The 17,296-nt window shown below is 38.5% G+C and overlaps 1 protein-coding gene across 1 annotated transcript; it reads right to left on the reverse strand.

Moving 5' to 3' along the window:
* Positions 1–1,877: 1,877 nt before the first annotated feature.
* On the reverse strand, positions 1,878–17,296 carry LOC145765321 (testicular spindle-associated protein SHCBP1L-like). Its single transcript, XM_082577123.1, has 14 exons — positions 17,152–17,296; positions 15,539–15,682; positions 12,231–12,347; positions 9,259–9,527; positions 8,787–8,924; positions 8,532–8,589; positions 7,151–7,269; positions 6,643–6,780; positions 6,027–6,148; positions 5,733–5,839; positions 4,916–5,059; positions 4,617–4,751; positions 3,949–4,135; positions 1,878–3,325 (listed from the first exon to the last, which is right to left on the reverse strand). Exons 1-14 carry the CDS (start codon positions 17,248–17,250, stop codon positions 3,255–3,257), a joined length of 1,848 nt encoding a protein of 615 aa, XP_082433249.1. The 5' UTR covers positions 17,251–17,296; the 3' UTR covers positions 1,878–3,254.

A 17,296-nucleotide genomic window follows, 5' to 3' on the forward strand; every position in this document is an offset into this window, starting at 1 on the left:
ACCGGCTAATTTAACTTGCTTGTGTTAATTTTAAAAGTATAAGGCTTTCATTCTTAAACGCATGTAAGAGGAACCAGTTAGTAGCTTATACACGATTTAATTTTCGCATCCCGTACCACACAGATGCTCCTTATATTGATGTTTAATATTGAACAAAAAAGATAAGATACGAACTTCTATCCCGATGTACTGTATTCAAACCAGCATGTCTAAACAAAACCTTACCTATGTGTTAATAAGGAGCAGTAACGTTGACAGGGAGGTCTAGGGGTACTTTTGTGCCCAGAACTGTAACCTTTAAAAGGGGCCCGGGAACTAAAAGAAACCACAGCATATTCTTTGGATATAGCGCGATATAGTGTCTTGATTTGCGGGCCAAGGTTCCCACTCGTACCAGACCTAAATCATCCTCTAAACGGGCCGAATAAAGAAGGTTACAATGAGCAAGAAAACGCTGTAAATTTACGTAAATTCAATGTTTGTCGAAGTTCAGGTTAGCACAAAGCATTTTCATCATCAGTCGTTATCTCCGCCTGCGGCAGATTGTGCATCAACATGGCTTATTTGCTTCCAAGAGTGGCGATTTTGAGCCAACTCGCCCAGTGTCGTCAAGTTGAGTCCGGTCCATGATTGAATGTTGTCTGCCACGTTTTCTTTTTCCTTCTACTTTGCCTTCTGTGCAAACTTTGCTGATTCCGAATTGTGATCTTTTAGTGTGGCCGAACAGTTTTAAAACTTTTGATTTTATTATTGCTGCAATTGGATGTAGTTTTGTCATAGTTAGAAGATCTATTTTTGTGTGATCAAGTAACCTTTTGTTGGTCATGCTTCTCATGATGTGATTTTGGAAGGTAGTGAGTTTTTTCATTGTTGATGATGTCCAATTTACGCATTCTAGACCGTACAGCACGACTGGTAAAACGTAGGTGTTGAAAATTTTTGCTTTCAGTTTGACTGGGAGTCTATTGGATGTTAGAATCTTTTTGTTCTTTTCAAATGCTGCCCAGCCTAAGCCAATTCGGTGTTGCACTGCAGTCTTTCCATCGTTGGTTGCAGATAGTCGGTGGCCAAGATATATGAATTCTGGTACTTGTTCTATTTGTTTTCCAGAGAGTGAGTGTGTTGTTAGTTTTGTCGGTTGTCATACATTTGGTTTTGGACACATTTATTTGGAGGCCGTATTTAGCAGCATTTTTTGACAGAGCATCTAGGTATTCCTGCATTTTCAGTTTAGAATTATTCAAAATGGCCATATCGTCTGCGTAGCTTAAGTTGGATATTACATGACCGCCGATGGTGAATCCAGTTGTACACTTATTTTCTGTTTCTGAGATTATTGCAGCCGCTACGATGCAAAACAGGATAGCAGACAAGACATCTCCTTGCTTAACACCTTTTATAATATCAATTCGTCTGGTTGTTCCGATGTCTGTTTTGATTAGTGCTTTCGAGTCGTCGTACGTTGCTTTCAAGAGGTTGATGTATTTTTTGTTGATGGAAGTTTTATCCAGAAGTTGCCAAAGGTAGGGTAATTTAACACTGTCAAACGCTTTTTTGAAGTCAATAGACTTTTCTATGATTTGTTCCAGCGCTAAGATTTGCTCGATTGTTCCTCTTCCTGGTTGGTAGGCTGCTTGTGTAGGGGGGAGGGATGCAAAGCCTTTTACCAGCAGGTTATAACAATCTCGGTTCTTTTGGAAAACTCTGTCCATTGTAGACATGTGTTGTTGTCAGCGCTTCACAGGAAAGAAGACACTTTCAGCCCTTCCCAGACAGCAAAATCTGTCATTTTTAGATTGATTCCATGTCTACAGACGTTGAATCAATGTCAAAATGGCGGATTTTGCTGTCTAAGTTGGGGCTAAGCTAAAGCAGACTTGGTAAAAAACCATCTTTTATTCAGCTTATAAGAATAGCAGCAACCAAAGGAACTAATGAAAACTAAGAAAACAACCTAACAAATGAAAAAAGTAACAACTGAGCGAAAACGTTACGTTATTTTGCGTCGCACTAACGCCAAAAAAACGTAAACATTTTGTTGAAACAATCGGAGATAATATAAAACGCTTCGGAATCGTCACAGTTGAGAATGAGATGCTTCGAGTTTGGGATGGCTCCAACCATGTCCTAACTAGCAAATTCCGTTCTCTTTACATTAATTCAACGTCTGCAAACGTTAAATTAATGTAAAAAGAACGGAAATTGCTGTTTGGAAGGATAACGTACCAACAGTGGCAGAGAGATGAACCTGCACTGTTAAAAACTTTAACTTCAGTGTTATCTGAATGTATTGTGGTGGCAAGATTCCACGACCGGCAAATTAGTCCTTGCATTACATTGATTTAACGTCTGTAGTCGTTCAATCAAGGTGCAAAGGACTGATTTGCAGGATAGTAAAAAACTTACCAATTATAGCTGAGGAATGAAAGTAAGAAAAAAATTCCAACAATTTTGAGTAATGTTTTCAACAGTAATGAAACAAACACCTTCTTTCAAAATTAAGAAAATACTTCGAGTATGCAACTGTGACGTCAGAGTAGCCTTGAAGCAACGAATCGGATATTTCTTTCACAAAATGGCAACACTTCATTTTCTTGAATTTAATTTTCAATCAGAGATTTGAAAAGGTCCATTTTTACTCAAAAATTCATGGAGTTGATTTTTCTTGTTTCCATCTTCATTTTCTTGAATTCAATTTTCAATATGAAAACTTACTTTGAAAAAGTCCATTTTTACTAAAAAAAATTCATGAAATTGATTATTCCTTTAACCATCTTTGAGTTGATATTAAAAAACTTTTTAATTACGAAAAACGGCAATTGAGAAGAACACACCAAAACAAAAAATATAAAAACTTTCTAACATAAGAATACCGTACAGACGGCTGTAACATATACCGTAGGTAAGTGAGCACCACAGGGACCTTCACTGTGCGTGAGTTGATACAAAAAGGTTTACAGTGATTTTATATTGTTATTTGGCCATCAATAGCACTTGAAGTCAACTACAGTGGAATAGTTCGAATTTACAAAAAATGCATCTACAGTTTACACCTAAGGCTATAGTATTTACAGTACACAGTAGCTTTCAATACAGTCAATACATGACCTTAAAATAACGAAAAAAATAAAAGCTGGAGCTTTTTCAGAAGCTAAGATGCTGGGGTGTTCTCGAAAGAAACCTCAGCTAAAAGCCCTCCCAGCGGTCACAAGCAACCAAACACTCTTGTCAGAAAGGAACGGCTCCTTGAAGAATTATCCTTCCAGTTCTTCGATGGTATTGTTACTCATCTCGACATTGATGAACTTCTTGAGGGTGTCGTCAACTGAAAAGGATAGTCAGGAAGGTTAGGACCTCAACACACTGAGAAGTCGCCACTTCTAAGAGCGAAGTACCAAACAAACACAGATTCAAATTTAAGGAAGCATTTTTGTTGATGTTGGGTGGCATTGGTCGGTCCAAAGGTGTTGTTGATAATTTCTTATAACTTTTTTTTTAAAGCTTTGGTAGAGAGTTCATTGCATTTTTGAACCAGACAAGCAAAACAAAGTAACTTTAGCGGGTTTAACATAATGTATGACATACAAAACAAAATATCTAACATAACAAAGCAAACGTTTTCGACACGTACGTGTGCTTTTCAGTCCAGAGTCTCGTTACAGTTATAGTGTAAAGTCAAATTTATCTTACGATTTTTCATTTTATGTAGGCTATATTGCAGATTTAATTCCTGATGAGGACACACGCACGTGTCGAAAACGTTTGCTTCATTATGTTAGATATTTTGTTTTGTGCGTAATACATTATGTTAAACCCGCTAAGGTTACTTCGTTTTGCTTGCACTGCACGATACTAGCAAAGGTGGCAAGATTTACTAACTTCGCAATAGTTCATGGCTGGTCGAATTGGGTAAAGATGACTAGAAGAAAAATGAAATAAACTGCCCACCTTTTTCGTTCAAGCTTCTCATAACAGAGGCATCCCCGCCAACACTTCTGTCGATGTTTTCGCCGTCGTTCGAATAGCCTCCAATGTTCGAGAATCTAGAAGCTCTCTTGCGCCCCACAGTGATCCCATAGCCGCCTTCGCTGCAGATCCGGTTCCCGTGCAACCTGACCTTTGGTGGGTCCACAACCTGAGATGAATCGCCGTTTAAGCTGTTTTTCTTTGTGTTGTGGAAGCTACAAAAAGTATACAGCGATACGCGATGTGTAGGCCACTGCGTCAACGTGTTTACAACTCTTCTAGTTAAGTTTATTGCAAAAAATAGACATGCTGAAAACGAAGTCGATGCAACTCTTTAAATAGTTAAATGGCACTTCTAAACAATTTGGAAAAATTATGTTTAATATTATTTTGGTGATTCTGTGGCAAATTTGTCGTCCTGCCTATTACAGACAAAAAAGATCTCGACGTTTCCAGCATGCAAAATCCTCACAAAGAGACAGCTGACAAAATCACTGTTTAAACTGACTCGACGTTCACAGACATTCTATTAACGACTGAACGTCTAATACGAAACTAAAGTGATCGAAACATACCCAGACAGCAAATCCACCGCTTTTCACAAACGGTGGATTTGCTGTCTGGGCAAGCCCCACAAAAACGTGAATTACATGGAGATGGACTCCTCCTTTCCCAACTGGGGGTGCCGAATCGTCGCCTTCGAACTCAATCTCGTCAGCGTAGTTGTGGATGTGGTTGTTTTTGAGGTCAGCCGAGCAACCTGGCATCAACTCCACACCTGCCCCCTGCGATTAAACGTTGAAATGATGTTATTTTAAGTTTAAGAAACTTTTTATTGCAGTCGTTAGATTGTTTGCAGCAATAGGCGGCTGCAAATGACATCTGCCAATAGATACAAAGCTGCACAGCATCATTGCTAATGAAATTCTAAAGAAATGTTTGATCATACCTTCGCCCCAGTGATGCTGCTGTCTCTCATGGTCAGTCGCGCTCTTTCTCTCACGGTGATCCCCGTTCCGTCACACTTGAATGCACAATTGATTATTTGAGCATGACCGCTTTCCACCCGGAGAATGCCTTCGGTGTTGTCAGCCTGAAAATCAATATACAGTTGAGAACTTTCCTCCTGTCGAGGCTTATTCCTGCTTGTTGAAGGCTTCAATTAAGAGCAGAAAAGAATGGAGATGTATTCCCAGACAGCAAAATCCGAGAACAGGAAAGCAAGGGAAAATAAGTGAACGGAAAAGCAAGGAAGCTCATCTTCCAGTCCACCTCACATCGTGGCATTGAATACGTTGGCAACGCACAGTAGTGTGCTTTCATCGGTGTCGAACCGACATCCTTTTGAGGGTACATTGGACGCTCTCAATAATAATAACAATAATCGTGTTTTTATTTGCGCCCATTGCGATAACATACAGTACACTGCGATCACAGATGCAATACAACAGACGACAGGAAGCAGCGAAGTGACATATAGTCTTCGAGTCAGCTGCTCCCCTTATTTTGGCTTGCCATTAAGTGTCTTTGCCGAGACACAGCCGCGTGCTCTGGAGCGGTGTCGAACCCACGTCCTTTCGAACGTCGCGCAGACGTTCTTACCACTCGGCTACGCAGCCGACATCTCACTATAGGACTACGACATAATTGGCTACTCCTACTGAACACGTCATAATTGAAATAAATTGGCCTCTTACCTTATGTTTATTTGTCAATAAAATATAATAGTGATGTTCATTCGTGATTGAAACATTTCAATATCTCACCTGAGCAAAAGTTAGATTCTCCAACGTGACGTCAGCTGCAGAAATATTGACGAATAAATCGTCGTAAGGGATGGCTTCTATGATTATCTCGCCTCGTTCGCCTTCGCCTGATAGAAAGCATATAAACAACGTTGTTTTTTGCTTATTAAACGTATATACTCCATCGCAAAACAAATGCACAAATGTTTAAACCCATCAAAAATGCTCAACCTGATAGAAGAAAACACTTAAAAAAGCTTACGGTTCAACAAAGTTACCTCTCTACCAAAATTGTAAAAAAATGATCAGAATTACCTTTAATGGTCACCGACTCGGTTAGTTCGTGAAACCCTTCTCCACTGTAAAGGCCAGGGTATATAATGATGACGTCACTTTCATAGCACTGTTGCAGGGCTGACTCCGGAGTCTTGTGTTGTCTGAAGAGGGCAAGGATTGATCAAATAAAGTCTCATAGCTTCGGAAGTACATTTTAAATAATGGGTCGTTGAAAATACGACAATGTACCACTTCACCAGCACGTGCCCTATCGATACTTTTGTAAGTGGCAAGCGGACTGGAAACTCAGCGTAATTTTATAAGGTCGTTTGCATGATCCGATGTTAGAATCGAACTCACGTCCACTAACTTCGCCAATACGCAAATGTTGCTGTTCAACCTGGTATTGAAGGCTCGGTTCCTCATTGCAATACAAACTTATACGAAAGATAATACTTTCAAAGTTTCTTTTCGACACGTTACAACTGAACGTGGAACACCACCTTCAAATAAAAACCGATGAGCTCTTGGTTTTGGGCAATAAGAGAAAGTCGTCCTTTCAACATCTCTACCACATCTGGGTACCATAAGAGGTAAAATTATTTGCTATACAGTACGGTAGCTATATGGCTGGAAGACAAAAACCAGTACTCACTGCATGATTGCGTCATCGGCAAAACTCCGCAGCATGGCAGGGGTTAGCTTGTCCGCGACGATATGGATTACTGTGGCATTGTCCTCGCGAGGGCCTTTTGTGCGACGAAGAACCCGAGGAAAACATGGTCCCTCAGCCCTGCAAAAAGGGGTGGGTGTTCATATAACGACTAAGGTCGGTAAATTTCAAAGATAAAAGTATGTGAAGATAAGTTTATCTTGTTTTAACACAAAGAGCGCAATAAAGGACAAAAACCGCACTTTCAATGTAAGGGCGTAAAAACGACTTTATCCTATTTTTGTCAACGCACAAGTTTGCTGGATAACAGAAGACCTATTCATCAATTTTTAAAATGCAAGAAAAGGTTTAAAAGAAAGAACATTTATTTTACATGAACTTTACATTTATTTTACATGAACATTTATTTTACATGAATTTTTAAAATGTAAGAAAAGGTTTAAAAGAAAGAACATATTTTACATGACTTCAATTTTTTTTTTTTTCTTACCTCAACTGCAAAGTTTCCCATATTTGTAGCAAGCCGCTGAGCATCAGCACTTCGTAGTATTTTCTCCAGCACTCTACAGCTTCTGTGTTGGTCGGTTCTCCTTCGCTCTGTATGCGAGCCTGTCATGCGAAGGATTACGTAATTGCAGGGTTGGTTGATTTAAATCAAACAATAAAAATCAAAAAAATCAATTAAAAAAATCAAATGATTTTTTATTTGCTAAAATAAAAATAAATACATCAACAAACGTTTCACTGCTTCTCTGTAATACAAAAGTTATATTTAAATACTTAAGGCTATAGGCTATGCCTGTTTTGAAAGGCAACTTAGTTTACTTGGCAGTTCACAAACAGTGTTGTTCACAAAACATAGTTTTTGAGCGAGTTTTTTCCACTTTTGGTTTGGTTCAATCAGAAGTTCGAAATCGATTGGGCACTGCAAAAGCTGGCGAGCTTGTATTTATATACAAACTTCTCAATGCAAAATAAACTGCAATTTTGTGTCATCTGAACTTTTATTGTTTTGGTATGGTACGTCGGTAACATAATTATATTACACAGTTAAACTTTCTTTGCAAAAAGTCTGGTTGTAGGCTATGCATCAGTTGAGCAAAAAAGCAAAGTGATGTGTGCTCAAACGTAAGAAAAGATCTTAGTGTAGTGAGATGACAGTCTGAGACGTACCTCAATCTCGATATGCACATTATGATTTAGTATAAAGCAACATATCACACCTACTTAAAAATATGTGCAATAGACAGGCTAGCCTACAATATGATAATCAAAATTATTAAACACTTGCAAAGCAAAGCCTTTCTATCAACCAAGGGGTTAAAAATAATTCTGCTATCTTACTAAAATGATCTCTTCCCCCAAGTAGACTCGACGCTTTTTTATATAAAAAAAAATCAAAAAAATCTGATTTAAATCAAAAAAATCCGATTTAAATCATGATTTTTTCCAACCCTGCATAGTTGTAGAGATCACAATGAAAGCTAGTAAAGTTCTCATACGCATTGTTCCAGCTTTACCAAATTGCTAGGCACGAAACGAAGGCACCTATGCCTACAACACATTCAGTACGCGCATCGCATTCGACTTAATGCAGATGCAATAACATGGTGGATTCAATGCAGAAGTTTTTACAGTCGTTGTCGCATTCTACTATTCTAGCCAAATATTGCTTATGAGTTATAGAACTAAGTGACGAGATTACACTGTACAACACGAAAAACAATTTAACGCAAAAAACAAAGCGTTTCTGGCCATTTCCGGTGCGCTCAGCACGATTATGGACTCCAGTTTTTTTGAAATTTTAGTTTTTGACTTGAGATTCAACTTTCAACCAGAAAACACATGCCACCATTTGAGATATGGCCCACCTGGTAATCAAGAAGTTCCTTTCTTCGAACGAAATACTTCGCCATCGTTCGGTTATATCTGCGAAAAGAAATTGGCATGAAAGTGGGGTTTGAAAGCTTATTATTAGACAACAAAGCAGATTACATTTACAGAAATATTGTTCATGACTCCAGTCAAAAGATCAGTCCTTTTTCACATTGATTCAACGTCTGCAGGCGTTGAATCAATGTAAAAAAGGACTGATTTTTGACCGGAACAAAACTCAAGTAGAGTACCTTGCTACAAGTGGCGCCGGGATAAGGCCACCGACTACGTCATAATAAAGCCGAAGACGCGCGCGCAGATAAGCGTCAAAGGCGTGATCGCCTTCATCTTCGTCATCCCAGTCTCGGCGCAAGTGCTCGAAGAAAAACCTGAAGTAAAAATCTTTAAGCATTTTCACATGTGCGTCATTTACTTTGTACACTCTTTAATATCTCAAGTACATGATTTTGTAAGTTGAAGGCGAACTGTACGAAGGAGTGTTGTTGTGCTAATATCTCAAAGCGGGGCTTGCCAATCAGCAAAAGGATATTGAAGCGCTTTATTTTTGGTGTGGTTAAACATCAAGGAAACTCAGGCGTCATCGTCTAAAATAAATATTTTCATCTCTTTTAATGAAATGCTTTCTTTTACGCAAAAGGATAGAAACTAACGGTTTAAAGGTTAATTATCTCACAAACGTTGAATCATTGCCCAACACCTTACCTCGCGTTGTCAACCACCAAAGCAATAAATCTTTGCTTAACTTCCTCCTTGAGCTTGTTTTCCATGAAGGAATTTTCATTTTCATTGTCGTCTTCGCTGCTGCTGTCTTGATCGTCAATAATAGTGACTGGATAAAGCTCGATGATGTCCAGGGTGTAGTCTAGTTCATCGAGTTGGGCCTCTACAACCTCCCGTGGGATGGCGGGCTCACTACAAACCAATGGATCCACCAGGGAGACGTGAGCTTGGTCAGAGCAAACATCACTGACCTACAAAAGAATATTTTCCGTATAAACTCACCGATACAAAGACAAAAATTTACTTGATTTTTTTCTAATCTATTATGTTTGGCAGAGTTTAAGGTAAGTAGCTTTAGTTGCAATAATTTAGTAAGATATCAAGATCACGCAGCTGGTAACATCAACAATTCAACAATGTATGATTTACTACTGCAATTGATTATAAAAACGAAACGCTTGGCTGACTAGTGTACTGTAATTCGAAGTGAATCTAACAGGCAAATATTGGACCATGACTAGAGATGTACCGATACCAATATTTTGGCCGATACCGATCCCGATACCGATATCACTTTTTTAGGCCGATACCGATACTGATACCGATATTTTGGCCGATACTTTGGTGTTACAAAAAGAAGCAATTTTGGTATTTGCAAGGAATTATATCAAATGCTAAGTTTTACCTTACTTGCATAAAACTATTAAAAAAAGCTTTCAATTGGCATAATTCATTAAAGATTTAAGAATCCAATCTCAACCGCATTGTTGTGTCATAATAGTAGGTTTTAGTAATGAAAGGCCACCATAATTGAGGATTGGGGTATAAGGGAAGAAACATTACATCATAATTGGGGTTTCTGAAAAAAAAGTGTTTGCGCAAACTCTCCAAATAGGCTAATCATAATTGATAATAAGATGTAAAATGTAAACCAAGTGATTTGTGTAGTCGTACAAAAACTATTCGACAAGTAATGTGCAACTTAAGGGCTCTTGTCGTTTGGTTGAAAAACTTTTGCCAGGCCAAGACTACCCAGGTAGCAAAAACACACAATTCTGCATCGCTCTCACCCCGCCAAACACTCAAAAAACCCGTGCAACTCGGCTGCCCCTAGCAAGCCGGCTCCACCAGTCGGCGATTCAACTTCCACCCTTAGCCGCAACAAACTCACCAAGCCCAAACAATGTCGTGGCAGAATAAGTAGGCCCAAAAAGAAAACAATGGGACCACAAATCTTTTAGGCGGAGCAAGTCTTTTAGGCGCAGACAGTTAGGCGCCGGTCAAATAGGTGCGCACACTGTGGCATCTAGATATTTAGGTGCGGAGCACTGTGGCGCCCGTTCATTTAGGTGCTATTCCTAGTAAAGTCTGCAGATTGTATCAGCTTGGCAGGTAAGGCAATGCTTTTCACACAAAATGTTACCACAGAGTGCGCGCCTATCTGCCCGGCGCCTAACTGTCTGCACCTAAAAGACGTGGACCCAAGATAACAACCTCATTGCGAAGAAAGGAGCGTCCCCCCGGCCACCAGCACAAGGCTGAGCAGTGAGCACTCACCAGCACAGCGAGCTGCCGCGACCCGCCAACCACAACGGTGCAGCTTCCACACTAGCCATTTCAATTCTTGTCGATGTCAATTATTGCTACAAAACGGCTGCCGAGAAACATATAGTTGATTGGATGGTCTAAATGGCTAGCATGGAAGCTACACCGTTATGGCCAGCGAATCGCAACAGCCCGTCGCACCAGTGAGCGCCCAGCCCTGTGCCGACAGCGGGGAAGGACACTCCCCCCCACAATGAGGCCGCCATCCCAGGCGCAACAAGACCACTTATTGATTAGATCAGTGAAGATTCGCAGTCCCACCGACCCCACCCACTCCGCCACGACATTGTTCAAGCCTGGTGAGTCCACCACAACGAAAGGCGGAAACCAAACCATAAACTGACAGAACCAGCCCACCAAAACAACCAAGCCACACTGGTCCATCAAACGTGCAGCAACGCAAAAACGATGCAAAACTACACATCCCGCCACCTGGGTAGTCTTGGCCTGGTTTTATCCTCTGCTGAAAGTAAAAAAGAAACACAAATGATAAATATTGGAGAAATCGAGTCTCCTTCACAACTTAAGAATCAAACAACGCAAAACTGCTGAAGCAAAACGTTTTGTTTGAATGAAAGAATCACTGTAAGCAAACAATGCTTGAAGTCATGGGAGTGTGAGGTATCAAAAATTTGAACAGGTTGTTATTTTTCTACTTCAATGTGACGTTAGTTACTACTTTAAAAAATCTATTATATATCTTTGCTTCTGCAGAAAATCCGCAGCAAACGCCTTTTTTTTACATGTTTAGTATCGGCCACAGTATCGGCCAAATTTTGCCGATACCGATGCCGATACCGATACTCAAAAAATGGCCGATATCACCGATACCGATGCCGATACCGATATATCGGTACATCTCTAACCATGACATTTAATTGCGTAAGTGTATGTCATGTATGTGACGTCATAGCGGCGTTGGGCGATTGATGCGCTATTCCGAGTAAAATTTATTTTATTTTAAACATAAATGTTACTAAAATACTAGGCCTGTCTGGTAGGCATGCTTTTTACTTGTATAGGCCTATTAATAAAACAACTGTGTCTGTCACAAGACACTCAATAAAATACACTTTACTCGGAACGGTACCTGAATCACCAAGCACCACAGTGAAGACACCCACCTGACATGCAGCTTTGTGATTGCGTGCTCCAAATAATGCGCCTTTTCAGCAAACGTTACCATTTTGCATCATGACAACGTCTAGCATCAATCATCTAGCAACGTTAAAACGATCTAAAATGGTATTTTTGCTGGCTGAAAAGCAGTAGTCTTAGAAAACAAATTCAGTCGTTTGTCCGCAGATTTAACATCGCCGCAGATTGTCAGCTAGCAGAAAAGCACTCACTTCAACTAAAATATCAACAGTTCTACGAAAGTTTCCATTGTAAGGACCTTTCCATAAAGCAAGCCACTTCTTGTTCATAAGATTTTCTTCAAGATAGCAATGTACTCGACTTAATACCTACACCAAGAAAAAATAACTTGAAAGAGGCAAACCGCAAAAGCACAGCCCAAAATGCAGCAAGAATTTTAACACACAATGTATAAATCTTTGTTGAATAAAATCTGTCAAATAATTTATTTTTTTACTTCATGGTTAATTGAGCCTACATTGCCATATCTTATTAATCAAATTAATGAGCATTTCCTGTTTACACTCTGAACAAAAATTGAAACATACAGCAGAAAAAAAAGTAGGTTTGCTCAAGTCTTAAAATAAATCCTTGTAGCTATGTATGGTAGCTCATACATACAACTAAAAGTCCTAAAACAATTAAAATTATATAGTCCAACTGTTGTCTAACCCTCGTAATACGAGAAACAAAAGACATTAAATCGTATGAATAGATAGAGATAGCATGGTTTTGCAAAGCTGGTTTTCAGAAGTAGCACTAGTACAGACACAAACAAGTTTATGAAAGGAATTTCCAGGGGTGGAACTGTATAATTGTAATATTCAAAGAAAAAAATGTCATATGGTTGTAATAGAGTTCCTTAAAAAATGCAAGTGAGTGAAAAGATGATGATTAACTCATTTAACTGATACATTTAATCATAATTGTAAGTGTAAAATTTATAATTTTTCTTTTCAAATATTTATAGGCTAGCGTTCATCTCCGTGGCCATACCCAGTGCACTGAGGAGGCCGGAAGGCCAAAACGGTGAGCACTGTCTGGCGTTTGCAGTTACGGTATATAACAATATAGTGATTCCCCTAACCACGAACAGGGATCGGAATTTGTACTTTTTTCCGGCGGTCAAGCATGTCCTACCGGACTGGCCCTTTCAGCAGACATTTAATATCTCAACTGGACATATTTTTTGCATGTAGATTTTGCACAATCACACTACAGTATTGTGTAGTCGTGTTTGTAGAAGAAGATTTTCTACAACAGAATAACTCTGCAATGGTTGATGGCTTAATTAACCGACCCTGAAGTATACTGGAGCAGATCGCTTGCAAATAAATCAGTGCATTAATGACAGTCGTGTAATGACGCAATAAACACAATTGAAAACAACAATCCAAATTTCCTTATTACAAAAGCAACTACGATCACTTATTGCGTGGCTTTCGCGTTATAGAATCGTTGTGCCAAGCGATTACTGCCTCAGACATTCAGACAAATGTGTCTAACACCCTCCCTTCTGTGCAGAAATTCTATTTCTATCAGTATCAGCGTGAATAAGGTCGCCACATTCGCCTAAGGAACCCAGCTGAGACTTGCTTCTCTGTGACGTTTCTTTTTAAGAAACGATCAATGTAATGCAATAATCCTCATTGTTGAAAAGTTCAGACAACTTTATTACAAGGCAACATTGCAAGGCGTTGAAATAATGTAAAAATGGCTACTTTTGCCATCAGCTCATTAACCAGGCCACTCGAATGTGATCTTTAAAGCAATTGCCTCATTGCCTGTACTATTATTGTTTCAGCTCCGTATTTGTTCACGTTAAACAAGCAATTGTAACAATTCAAATTTAAAATATTATATTTTTGATGCATTAGCTCTATTTTTGTCAAGAATTTTGCAGCGGTCATTTATGATCGACCAATGAGTCGGCTTCGGCAGACATTCGCGGTCATTCCGGAGGTCATGTCAGCTGGATATTTCGAGGCCTGACAAAAATTTTTTCCGAAACACGAAATATTTTTCATCACCCACTTTTTAATTCTAAATATTTTTTTGGTGGTAATCCACTTCTAGCTACTTGCGTCTACCTTACAAAAAATTTATTTCAGTCGAAAACTCCATCAACTTTGCGCATACCGACGAAAATCGTGATTGAAAGCAATAATTTTCACGGATTTGGAAAAATCCCTAATGCGTATATAAATGCGCAGTTGGGGAAATTCAAAGATACAACAAATCTTTCAATTGCACTTGTCGTTTATTTTGAAATAAATTTACTTACATGGTTACTGGTTAGCTCCTGCATATCTACTGATTATTTTCACATAGTTTCATCCGAAAAAAAATCAAACCTTGGCGTAATGGATCTCGAAAACGCTTAGGCTATTCTAATCAACAGTGCTGAATCAGCACCCTCAAACAAGGTTGCCAGGTGCTAGTTGAAAAAATATGTAAAACTGACTCTAAAAATAAAGGGATTCAAACTATTAACTATGGTGGAAAAGTTTAAGTTAGCCTACTGCTAGTGCTTAACTGCTTAATGTATAAAAATTTTATTTGTGCATATTTTGGATAAGCGTGGGCCCCATAAATTTGCCCACTCCAAAGGCTACCACACTAGCCTGTATATGTATATTATACATGTTTAAATAAGTTTCTACATTCTCTAATGCATATGATATATCTGAGTTATATATATCTGCATCCCAGGCAAAGGCTACCTACTCTTCATTACACTTCCTCACCTTTTCTATGACCAGATCAAACGCGATTATAAATGCCAAAGCATGGTTGCGTTCAGGGTTGCCAGGTGGAGTTCGAAAAAACTACCAAACTAACGCGAAAAAACTGCCAAACTGTAACTAACTGCCAAACCACCTTAAAAAGGCCAAATTTCTGAAATTTGGCAGTAAAACTGCCAACACTGGTCACGTTTTTGCGCACTGTTAAAATTTCGCCACCGCGAAACTTACTATCGCCATCTAGCGGTTGCTGTTTTGAAGCTTTATTTGCCACATGACGCTAGGCTAGAATATTATTTTCTGATTGTATTGATGTTTCATTGGTCATTCTAAGCTCACTAGAAGAGAATTTACAGCAACGTAAGTGCAGACGGTCAGAAAGTTTTCAATTTGATTTTGGAAAAGATTTTGAGCTAGGTGAAACATTTGGTGATTGCTGAAATCTGAAAAGTGGTTTTGGTCTAATTTTTAGGGCAGAAATAAGGATAGCAATCTTCTTACCTGTGCTATTTCAGTTTTTAAGTTTAAACAAACATTAGCCTGTTTATTTTGAAATTCGTGTTTCGGGTTATTTTATTAATTATGCGTGGTTAGGGAAATCACCATAACTTAAATTCCAAAACCAAAAATTTTAAAACTGTACATGTGAAGACATAGGCCTATCCTGGACAATGGACATATGAGCAGACAACTTAATACATTCATTTTGCAGTGAATGAGCACAAAGCTTAAACATATTAAATGCAAATAAAATTGATCAACCAAAATATTTCTACCTGTGCCGGACGACATTCAGCAATTTTGACTTCTTTGCAATATATATCATAGCGCTCTTGACAAGATAGTTTTGGCAGTTGAACAAGGTGTGGTGAAGGAACTACTTGACAAGCTGATGGTATCTGGTTTGATGAGCATGGGACCTAAAACCAAAAATTTACAATGAAAAGAAGTGGAGTAAAAAAAAAACACAAAAAAAATCTTTTTTTTTGTATCCTGATACACAATATTATACCCATGGAGTTCAATAATGTTCACAGCAGTTTAATATTTCAAACCAATGTACAATTGGTTCTCAACTGGTTGTCAGTGACACCAAAAGGTTGGTTGGTTCAAAACTTGAAGACAACGAAGAGAATGTGGTTCATCACTCTTTGTCATCAAAATAGAGTAGATTGAAATGCTATATATTTGCTTGAACGTTCATATATGATTTTGTTTCTGGTGGAAATCATTCAATATTTAGCTTTAATTGTTCTAATTTTCTTGATTTCTGATTCATTCCTTCAATCTATAGACAAACTTAGTCTGCTTCATCGTGATGACAAGATTTTGCAGGAAGTATGATGAAAACGTGCTATGTCACACTTGCTTCCCACAACCTCCCTAACGTTTTCATAACATTTTGTAACCTTACAAACTGACCAAACTGACGGTTTTTGTTGAACCTTGGGTCAACAAAAACAACATGTAAAATAATTCATAAAATAGTTAGCTGTAATTCTATGTCACCTATTTGAATAGATGTATGTTGTATATATATATAATAACTTGGAGAATGCATTGATTATATACTTTTCTTTTCATTGAGATCGGTAATTTACTTTTAAATATTGAGCTCGCTCTTCCAAACGCCTGCAAACCAAGTGTAATTCTTCTTATAATTTCTTCTTCTTTATCAGGTGATGTAGTTACTATTTGGCCAAGGTATGTGTGGTATATGGCCAAGGTATTTGGTCAATGCATTCTCCCAACAATGACATACGGAGCAGAAACATGGAACTTAACGAAAGCACTAACACTCAAACTACGCACTGGGCAAAGATCACATGAAAAAGTACTCTTAGGCATTACATGGAAAGACAGGAAACCAGCCAAATGGATACGACAACAAACACAAATCAAAGATATCATTCAAACAATAAAAAGTTTAAAGTGGAATTGGGCAGGACATATCATGCGAACAACTGACAACAGATGGACAAGAAAAGCTACTGACTGGATACCGCTTGACAATAAACGCAAAAGAGGGAAACAAAAAACAAGATGGCGAGACAAACTCTACCAATTCGACAAACACTGGACACAAACGTGCAAAGACAAACAAAATTATGAAGATATGGGGAAGGCCTTCATCCTGCAGTGGAACAACAATGGCTGACAATGATGATGATGATAATAACTGGAAACCATAACATGTGACATATCGTAAATTGCCACATCTTGTCTTGCACAAAAACATAAATACAGATAGCGTACTGTACTTAATTTCTTAGAGAAGATAAGCGTAAAACTGCTTGTTTATTGAGTAGCGTTCAATAAAGGAAAGATTGCGCAGTTAAAGAGATAAACTTCACCATGATTGAGTACGGTATCACACACATAAGCTTACCTGACCAAGGTCAATAGTCTCGATTCCTTCTTCAATTGACTGTTGTGCCATTGAAACACCTGTAATTTCAATTTTGGGATTGTCTTTTTTTAATGACATTGATGCGAACCAAAATGTACACCTTTGAAAGAGAAAATACCTACAA

The sequence above is a fragment of the Aplidium turbinatum genome, chromosome 2, assembly GCF_918807975.1.
Source record: "Aplidium turbinatum chromosome 2, kaAplTurb1.1, whole genome shotgun sequence".
In the NCBI taxonomy this organism is placed as follows: Eukaryota; Metazoa; Chordata; class Ascidiacea; order Aplousobranchia; family Polyclinidae; genus Aplidium; species Aplidium turbinatum.